This window comes from Papaver somniferum, chromosome 10, assembly GCF_003573695.1.
Source record: "Papaver somniferum cultivar HN1 chromosome 10, ASM357369v1, whole genome shotgun sequence".
Classification (NCBI taxonomy): Eukaryota; Viridiplantae; Streptophyta; class Magnoliopsida; order Ranunculales; family Papaveraceae; genus Papaver; species Papaver somniferum.
Window position 1 is genome coordinate 57,089,343 of NC_039367.1, and position 10,063 is coordinate 57,099,405.

General features: G+C 37.1%; 1 protein-coding gene across 1 annotated transcript; it reads left to right on the forward strand.

Annotated features, from left to right (window-relative positions):
* Positions 1–3,055: 3,055 nt before the first annotated feature.
* On the forward strand, positions 3,056–5,701 carry LOC113317903. The gene is made up of 5 exons (XM_026566020.1): positions 3,056–3,623; positions 3,711–4,153; positions 4,240–4,736; positions 4,832–4,931; positions 5,127–5,701. The coding sequence occupies exons 1-5, from the start codon at positions 3,095–3,097 to the stop codon at positions 5,607–5,609; spliced, it is 2,052 nt and encodes a 683-aa protein (XP_026421805.1). The 5' UTR covers positions 3,056–3,094; the 3' UTR covers positions 5,610–5,701.
* The last annotated feature ends 4,362 nt before the right edge of the window (positions 5,702–10,063 follow it).

The window sequence follows — 10,063 nt, forward strand, 5'->3', positions numbered from 1 at the left end:
AATGGTAGATGTAGGTTTTGCGATAAATGAGGATGAGTCAGCAAACCATCTTTTTATTAGTTGCAAAGTCACAACCAATTTATGACAGCATTTTTTAGGTTTGCTGGATTCAACATGGTCTCCTCCCAATACTGTGATACAAGTTCTGATCGATTGGAAGCTTAAATTTAGTTTAAAACCGTCGATCTTCATCAAGTGCCGCCTACCATTCGTGATATGGTCTGTTTTTGGACCGAAACGAACAACATGGTGTTTAGGAGAGAATCAATCACTTACGAGAAGTTTCTGACCGATTGGAAGCTTAAATTTAGTTTAAAACCGTCGATCTTCATCAAGTACCGCCTGCCATTCGTGATATGGTTTGTTCTTTGGACCGAAACGAACAACATGGTGTTTAGGAGAGATTCAATCACTTATGAGAAGTTTCTGATCGATTGGAAGCTTAAATTTAGTTTAAAACCGTCGATCTTCATCAAGTATCGCCTATCATTCATGATATGGTCTGTTCTTTGGACCGAAATGAACAAAATGGTGTTTAGGAGAGAATCAATCACTAATGAGAAGTTGCTCATTAGCATTAAAGCAACTCTATACACCTGGGATTCTATGTATAAAGATTTTAGAATCTTTACTTTTGATGACTTTACGTGTGGATGGGAAAAATTTAAAGACAACATGTAATCTCATCGCTCAACTATTTTAACCCTTGTACTTCTTGTTTCTCTTTTGCTTCCCCAGCACTTATGAAATAAATTTTGTTGTTTCGTAAAACAACAAAATTTTATTTTTATTCTTTGTTGTGAAACATTTTCTTTCTATTTATATTTGGCTTTCCTAAGAACGCGCGATTGGGGACACTTAAATTAATTGGGGTATATAGGAAAAAAACAAAAACGAGATTTAAATAGTAAATCAAGATCACCCCATATCCATATATTTTCACTAATTCCTAATCTACCCCTCATTAATCAGGTTTAGTAGTTAATAATAAGGGAATTTTAACAAACTGCCACACTTGCAAATCCCGATTCAAGAAACTGCCACCGTTTTTTTCAGAGTTTATTTAATGCCACAACCGTTAGCACTAACGTCTTGGACCCACATGATTGGTCAAACTTTTTTGACTTTGTCCAGATTACTTACACGTGTCTTATGTGGACGGCTCAAGATGTCGAGCATGAGATTATTACACGTAGCACAGGCTAAATGACTATTTTATCCTTCGTGGGATTGAAAACAGTTTGCAACTTTGTATCGTTTCATTTTTTTTCTAGGGTTTGCTCGTTCTCTCTGTCCGCTCTGTTCTCTAGTGGAAGAAATTAGGGTTTGGGTCAGTTTTCAGCGGGATTTTGCTTAGGTTTAGTGTCTGAGTAAAGGGTTGGGGAGCGATCGAGATTCAGAAAAAGAAGGGGAAGGACAAGCAGCAGATATGGTATGATTGCAAACCCTAATTTCGTTTTTCTGAGTTGAATTAGGGGTTTTCTCTTAGGTTTTTGTTTCTCTTTCTTGTACTTTTTTTCTCTTGCTCTATGTCCGCTCTGTTCTCTAGTGGAAGAAATTAGGGTTTGGGTCAGTTTTCAGCGGGATTTTGCTTAGGTTTAGTGTCTGAGTAAAGGGTTGGGGAGCTGAAGATGAAGAAGAATAAGGGGAAGCACAAGCAGCGGATATGGTACGATTTCAAACCCTAATTTCGTGTGTTTGATGAGTTTTATTTTAGGAGTTTTCTGTGTGAAGTGTGGAATTTTTAAAACCCTAATTTCGTGTGTTTGATGAATTGATGAATTTTATTTTAGGGCTTTTCTGTGTGAAGTGTGGAATTTGATGAATTTTATTTTGTTTGTTCATTTACAGTGACTATACATATTATCCATATAGAGATATCAGTGTGTTTGTTGTGAATAGTAAACTTAATTTGCTATTCCCTCACATGGATAGAGATAGAATTGACCTTAAGGAATTTGAGAAGATGTTGCGTGTTAAGTTGCATCTTGATGAAACAGAAATTCCAAATTTATATTGGACCATAGACCCATGTCTGCCTGAGTATTTGGTTACAAATGAAGACTTGTTTAAGTTTTGGCATGCTGTGTACCTGATGATAAAGGGTTCATATGTTTACAAATGAGTGTAATGAATTCAGAATTTAGGAATGACAATGACTTCATTAAGGATGCAATGGAACAACCAGTAGTAACAATTGATGAGACTCCTAAGAAGGCACCTAAGAGGATTGCTAAGAAGCCAGTTTCAAAGGAAAAGTCAGTAAAGATATCACCTACAAGGAGATCACCAAGGTTGCATGCTCAATCAAAGAATGAAAACTCAAATGGAGGAGCATCTAGGAAGTTGTTGTTCATGGATCTGTTAAATGAAGTGGAATCTCAGGGTTTTTCTTGCCTAAGTCAAGCCACTGTTGTTGGTTCTAGCAGTACACCAGTTGATAGCTTTAATCATGATTACTGGGTTGATGAAGTAAAAACACTGCTGCAGGGGATAACACTGATGCAGGGGATAAGACTGATGCAGGGGATAAGGCTAATGCAGGGGATAAGACTGATACAGGGGATAAGACTGATGCAGGGGATAAGGCTAATGCAGGGGATAAGACTGATACAGGGGATAAGACTGATGCAGGGGACAATAGTGATGGTGATGATGAGGACAATGTGGTGCTAGAGAACACTACTGTAGATGAATGTCACCCCATTGAAGACCCAAATGCTCCACCAATCTTTGACAGTGATGAAGAAAATGATATTGATTATGAAGATATTGTCAAGACATACAAAGTTGGAGATGAAAGCAGTGATTCAAGCAGTAGTGAAGAAGACAATGAAGAAGGTATGGACCCTTTAGTGTTTATAATTTTTTGTTTATTTTTTACATGTACTAACACTTTGATGTTGATTGCAGTTTCTAATGATGACAAGAATAATGATAAGGATAATGATGGTCCTGAAGTAAATGATGATAAATATTCCAAACCAAAGCTTGATTACCAGAAGTGGAAAGAAATGTTCAATATGCACAGTGATGAAGAAGAAGAACCATTATTCCCTGTAGAAGAGAGGTGACTCCTGTTGATCCTACTAAGATGGAGGTAAAGTATGCTTTTAATAACAAGAGTGCTTATAAGAAACATCTTAGGGGTTACTGTGTAAAACATAATTATCAGTATACGGTCTATAAGAGTGACAAAACAAGATTAAGAGTGAGATGTAGGTTTAGGGAAGAGTATGGCTGTAACTGGTTTGTAAATGCTAGCATAAAAAGGCATGAGCCTACTTTTATTGTTAGGAAGGTTAATCTAGAACACACTTGTGTTGCGGATCCAAAGAGTTTTAACAGATCCGCGGATCCTGAGTTCGTAAAAGATGTGGTACATGAGAAGTTAAAGCAGACAGCTGGGGCCTTAATTCCAAAGCCTAAACACATTGCAAGAGACTTTTTTGTAACTCATAACATCAATATACCTTATATTTGTGCATGGAAGGCTAGAAATCTTCTTTTAGAAGATCTGTTTGGTAATTATGAAGACAGCTACAAGGATGTACCCATCTTTTGTGCAATGGTGGCTCATACTAATCCAGGGTCTGTTGCTAAATACACTTATGGGAAAAGAGGTATACATTATGTTAAGACATTCATGGTTGATTCATTTATTTGTAAGTGGTGCTCAGTTATTTAATGGTTGGTTACTAAATGTGCAGATAAGACATTCATGAGCATGACTATTTCATTTGCTGCACCAATGAGAGGATTTCAGAAAGCTTGCAGGGGAGTCATAGGTTTAGATGCATGCCATCTAACTGGAAAGCGTGGTGGTGTTCTAATGGCTGCAACAGCAATTGATGGTCAGAATTCTCTGGTGCCTTTAGGCATTAAGGTGGCTAAGAGTGAAACCAAGGAGAGCTGGACTGGGTTCCTCAAGGATTTGGCTCCAGCAATCAATGCACATCATGCTGGCAGAATTACCTTTATTTCTGATAGGCAAAAAGGGTTGTTGGAATCTGTTCCAAAGGTTTTCCCTGGTGCAAGAGTTAGATATTGCTTCAGGCACTTGTACAAGAACTTCAAGAAGTACCACAAGGCACCAACCTTGCACAACTTATTGTGGAATGCATGCAAAGCTTACAAAGTGAGGCATTTTCAGGTTTGTGCCTCTCTTTTTTAAATATCCCTATGTTTTTTGATTCATAGTTAGTAGGTTATATAATAACTCAGGTTACTATAATGTAGGAGCACTTTGACAACATATGCAAAGAAAGTCCGGCTGCTGGTGAATATCTTAGGAAAGAAGATCCAAGTACTTGGTCTAGGGCTTATTTTGATCCCATTAGCTGTTGTGAGCATATGAATAACAATTTCTCAGAATCATTTAATTCTATGAGTTCTAATATGAGAGATAAACCAATAATCCAACTAGGCATGATGTATGGTCAGTTAGTAATGGGTTTGTTATTTAAGAGAAGGGAAGAATCTGCTAAGTGGAATCAAAATGATTTGGTCCCTGCTGCTGTTAAGTTGATAAATAAGATGCTTGACTTGGTTGGGAAGTTTGATACAGAAGGAAGTGTGGTTGGACAGGTTTATTTGGTAACTAATGTGTCTACCAAGAAAATTTTCACAGTGAACATTGTAGACAAACAATGCACTTGTTTGCAATGGCAGCTAAGGGGATTCCCTTGTCAACATGCTGTATGTGCATTGAAACTGCTCAGGCCAAACTGGAAAGAGTAAGAAATTTTGTAATATGCTATTACTTTTGGGTTGTAATATGCTATTACTTTTGTTTCTGTAAACTGACACATTTGTTTGATTGGTTGAACAGTTATTGTGCTCCTTACTACTCTGTGGAATATTATAGGACCATATATGCAGATGCTGTAAATCCACTAGAAGACATAAGTGAATGGAACTGGGAAGATAAGGTACTTTTTTCAGCATTAAATATATTATTGAATGTGATACATTCACATTTTCTCTACTTTATTATATCCTTATTTTTCTCTACTTTTTTCTCTACTTTATTATATCCTTATTTCTCATTTCTTTTAGGGTTAGGGTTTCATTTCTTTACTTTAACTTTCTCATTCCTTTTCTCTTCTTCTTATCTTAATTGGCAGGCATCCATGGACATCAACTTAAAGCCTCCTCCTTATCAAAGAAAAACTGGAAGACCAGCAAAGAAGAGGAAGAGGAGCTATGATGAACCTGAAACTGTGGTGAAGAAAAGGAAATGTGGAAAGTGTGGATCTACTGCTGGTCATAATAAGAGAACCTGTGCTGGTGGTGATGTTGGTAAAAACCCAACTGGATTCATGCCAAGCACCGAGTATGATGCTGCAAACTGCACCTTCACTAGTAGAGATCATCCTGAAAGTAGCAGTGCAAGGGGTAAAGCAAAGGTGAACAAATCCAGAGGTACATCTTCATTTGTTGGTGAGTCAACAGGACCTAAAAACTTTGGAAGAGCACCAACAGAACCTAGCACCCATGGATCTACACAAGATGTTCTGAATTTCAGTCAGAACTTTACTGGTATTGGATCTGTTAGTCAACATATTCCTGTCACAAAGGGAAAGCAAAGCAAGGCTAAGAAGAAGTAGAAGTGTGTGTGTGCTTCTTGTTGTGTTAGATCTTTTTTTTTTGCTTTAGACACTGATATCATAGTGTTAGATCTGTTTTTTTTTATGTACCTGAATTCAGTTTTATTTTGATGGATAATCTTACTTTATGAATGGAAATGATATTAGTTAAGAACTAATTACATGTTAATAGTCTTTTGAAGTTCCTTACATATGGCATTGAGATTGAAACTTGAATGGATAACCCTATTTTTTGCTGCAATGAAAAGGTGGTCTGATACCCATCTAAATGCTTCACAATCTGTGCAGATCAGGTAAGCAATGTTTCTATTGTGTTCATTTTTGCATCTTCTCAGCTGCATTATTGACTTGCATTGCTCTTTGTAGCATTCTTGCTTATGCAGTGGGCATTCTTTGTAACAGTGGGTCTCTTCTCCACAAGCACAACAACAATTCTCTTTGGGTAGCTTGATATTCTTGGATTTGAGTGGATGACTGGCAGAATCAAACCATTCAAAGTAGGTGCAGGTAGGATTTGAACACTTCAAGAACATTTCTCCATCTGTTTCTCTTGTGCTGGATCTTAGTAGTTGTCTTATACCATTACAAGGTATATGTTTGCATCTAGAGTACATCCAGGGACAAACCTTAGACTCATGACTTCCTTGTTCACATGTTGGACATAGATCTGGGGTAGTTTGCTGTCTAAATTTGCTGCTGCTGCTGCTCTTGCTACTACTACTGCAACTGTTACTACCTGGAGAGTTTATAACCTTTTGGCTCATTTTTATGTGTTGAACTTCTGAAGAAATTGACTAATGAAGAGTTTGGGATCTTCATTAGTATATATAGAGCTTCAAGATGATGAATAAGACCGTTATAAATCCAGGTAAAATATGGATCGTCGATTTTTTCTCTTAGATTGATCCCACGTGTATTCCGACCGTTAGCAAATCTTGCACGTTTTTCTCACGTGCACGGAGTCGCGAGTTAACTCACTACTCTATAGCCGGTTAACTCAATCCCAGTGAACTGATTAACTCAATCCCTGTTAACTGATTCAGGGGCTTCTATGTAATTTTGGACGGGTTATTTAATGCCACGTATGTACTAACAAAGACTAACAGCCGTTAACCGTTATCTCAAAAAAACGGGATGATAAAAGTCAAGAGTATGGCATTTAATAAACTCTCAAAAAAACGGTGGCATTTTCAGAAACTGCATATTGGAAGTGTGGCACTTTATTAAAATCCCCTAATAATAATTAGTTATGTTAATTGATTATTTTGAAAATGGTTTATAGAAATCTTTATCATTTTGGAGAGATTAGAAGTATGAATGTTGGGTTTAAAATTTTTGGTTGAGATGAGTTAGCAAAGAGATGTCTTTGAGTCTTCACGTTAGCAGCAAATATGTATTTTATGTTGAATCTTCTTCAGATGTAACTTTGGATTCACCATGGCTGCACCAGCAAAACATCCTGCCGGCATTGATATAACTATGAATACCATGTCGGAACTGTTAGAGCATTGCTCGGTCGAACTCGCATGCGTTGCTATCTCAAGCATGTTTGTCAATGTTAGTGATCAAAATTATAAGTCTTGATTTCTAGCCTACATAGCTAAAGGTATCGGACTAGGATAGAAAGTGTAGTTGAGCTCAAGAACTCCATGGCAATCATCATGCAAGACGAAGGACTACTCAAGGAACTGGTGGATCTTCATCGACTACAAGGTATGTGGAGACTTGAACTTATCTGTCACTCAAAAGTCTATCTATTCAATCTCCTACTCTTGAGACAAAAGTCGTTTTGATATATAGACTTTCATTATGCAGATTTTCTATTTCGAGCCGAGTTTATCTCGCCTATCTATTTCTCGAAATATGTATTGGTAAGGTTTCGCTTTAGCCGAATTCATCTTTACCATGGCGAAAGTCATGTTATGTTTCAATCACTTTGAAAATTGCTCTGACGAAAAATGGTCTGTGAATAACGGTTATATCCGTCCTCTGAGAATGTTTCAATGATTGAAATGAGAGTTTAGATTACATAACCATTGGTAGGATATAAGCATTGTTGTGGAAATACATATATGTATAAATCCTTATTCCTTGAACCAAAGTTTGCGAACTTTGTTGATCATGAGAAATGGAAGTGGCGTGAGCCAAGTCCGCGAACTCAGTCCGCGAACTGGCGGAAGTTCTCGACCCGAGAATTTCTGCTGGAGTTTGTGAACTCCTTCCATGAGCTTAAGTTCGCAAACCCAGTCCGCGAACTTGAGCAGGTTATATCTAAAACCGGTCGTTCTTGAAATCATGTTTATTTAAACTAAGGAATGCTTTTGCAAACCGTGGCTATAAATTTCATGAACCGATTCGAGTGAATCAAACCATTTTTGCTTCGATTGTGTCTTGTGTAGTTACATAAGATCTAAGCAATTGAACAACTCTCTAACTAGTTCATTTGAGTCATTTGAACTAGTTATGGTGAAGAAGAATATGGTTGATATGAAAGTAATCATATGACTAACCATTTGGTTAACTATTGTTGAACCAACAAATGTTAATGTTTGGGAACGGTTCGTAAACCCAAAATTGGAAATTTCATTTGCATGTAACAAGCTAAGTTTTCGATCCAGCGGTTGAGAAATATTAGCTTGAATCTAATCAGGTTTTCATCTAACGGTGAATATTGAATGCTTTGTTACCAAGCTAACATTGATTGCAAAACCTGATTTGAAAACTATATAAGGGAGAACTCTAGCAACTGGGAAACCTAATCCCCTCACCTTACGTGTGATACTAGTTGCATAGATAGAGTCGATTCTCCTTTAACCTTTGGTTTCTTTTTCTAAACTAGGTTAACGAATTAAAGACTTCATTGGGATTGTGAAGCCAGACCAATCCTACTTTTCTTGTAGTTATGTGATCTGATCTTGCTGTTTCTATCGTACGAGTACAATTGAAATAATTGGCTTGAGATTTTATATCTCCGATAGGCAAGATAGAAAAGTAATCACAAACACTTCGTCTCATCGTTTGTGATTCCACAATATCTTTTTTCGCTGCGACGATTAAGATTATTGTGAGGTGATCAATAATACTAGGTTGTTCTTCGGGAATATAAGACCGGTTTATTTATTGGTTCCTATTCACCTTGATTTATCAAAAGACGGAACAAAACTCGTAGGTATATTCGTGGGAGACGGATTTATCTATTACCGTAGACTTTTCTGTGTGATACAGATTTGTTTATTAAAGTCTTCGACTTTGGGTCGTAGCAACTCTTAGTTGTGGGTGAGATCAGCTAAGGGAATCAAGTACGTAGCATCCTGCTGTGATCAGAGGCGTAGGAGCATAACTGTACCTTGGATCAGTGTGAGATTGATTGGGGTTCAACTACAGTCCAGACCGAAGTTAATTTGGAGTAGGCTAGTGTCTGTAGCGGCTTAATACGGTGTGTGTTCAATCTGGACTAGGTCCCGGGGTTTTTCTGCATTTGCGGTTTCCTCGTTAACAAAATTCTGGTGTCTGTGTTATTTCTATTCCGCATTATATTTGTTTATATAATTGAAATATCACAGGTTGTGCGTTGTTCAATCAATTAGAATATCCGACCTGTTGGCTGTTGATTTAAATTGATTGACACTTGGATATTGGTCTTTGGTACCATCCAAGTTATCTCTCTTTGATAAAGACTCGCAGATTTCTATTTGCTTGAGTAAAGATCAAATCGAGAGATTGAGATATAAACTCTTGATATACTTTTATCTAGATTGAGTCTGACTGTCTAGTTGATTCTCTAGAAAGTATATTGGAGTTTGTCCATACAGATTGCTAATCGAATTGTTGGGTGTTGTTGTTGTACCCCCTATTTTTCAATTGGTATCAGAGCAGGCAAACACGTTCAAGACCTTACAAGTCTGTGTTTGTAGCGATCTGATTATGAAAGAATCTGTCTCTAATAACGTACCGGTTCAGAAATTACCATATGTTTCTAAAAGCTTGGATTCACCTGAGAGATCTGTCACATCTAAGTAAAAACTGTTGATTGGGAAACTCTCCTAAAAGAACAGTTGGATGAACTTTCTGATGAAGGTTATTCAGATATTGATAGAGATGTTGATGAGGAAGTCTCAGAGTATGTTAAGTTTATGGATTCGTGGAATATGAAGAAGATTACAACTTCTCATGTCTCACCTCTTATGACTCATTTCTGTCGAGAAAACAAGAAGTTGAGAAGATGTTACGCAGGTGTTTATTTTTTGAATCGTTCTAACGAATCGATCCTCAAGGATTCTGAGGAAAACCTACGTAAGAAGTCACTTGAATGTGATAATCTTTATCAAAAATATTTCTTGTTGGAAGAGAAACTTGCAGAATCTGAAGCAAGATATGACTCTCAACAAAAATGTTTTGATGACAAAGAACTTAGTCTTCTTGCAAAAAAAAAATCCTTGAAGACTGACCTTGCA

Coding starts and splice junctions, on each gene's coding strand:
- LOC113317903 (XM_026566020.1), top strand. CDS start 3,095: ATGGAGGTAAAGTATGCTTTTAATAACAAGAGTGCTTATAAGAAACAT. Junction 4,737..4,831: donor CTCAGGCCAAACTGGAAAGA/GTAAGAAATTTT, acceptor TTGGTTGAACAG/TTATTGTGCTCCTTACTACT. Junction 4,932..5,126: donor AATGGAACTGGGAAGATAAG/GTACTTTTTTCA, acceptor CTTAATTGGCAG/GCATCCATGGACATCAACTT.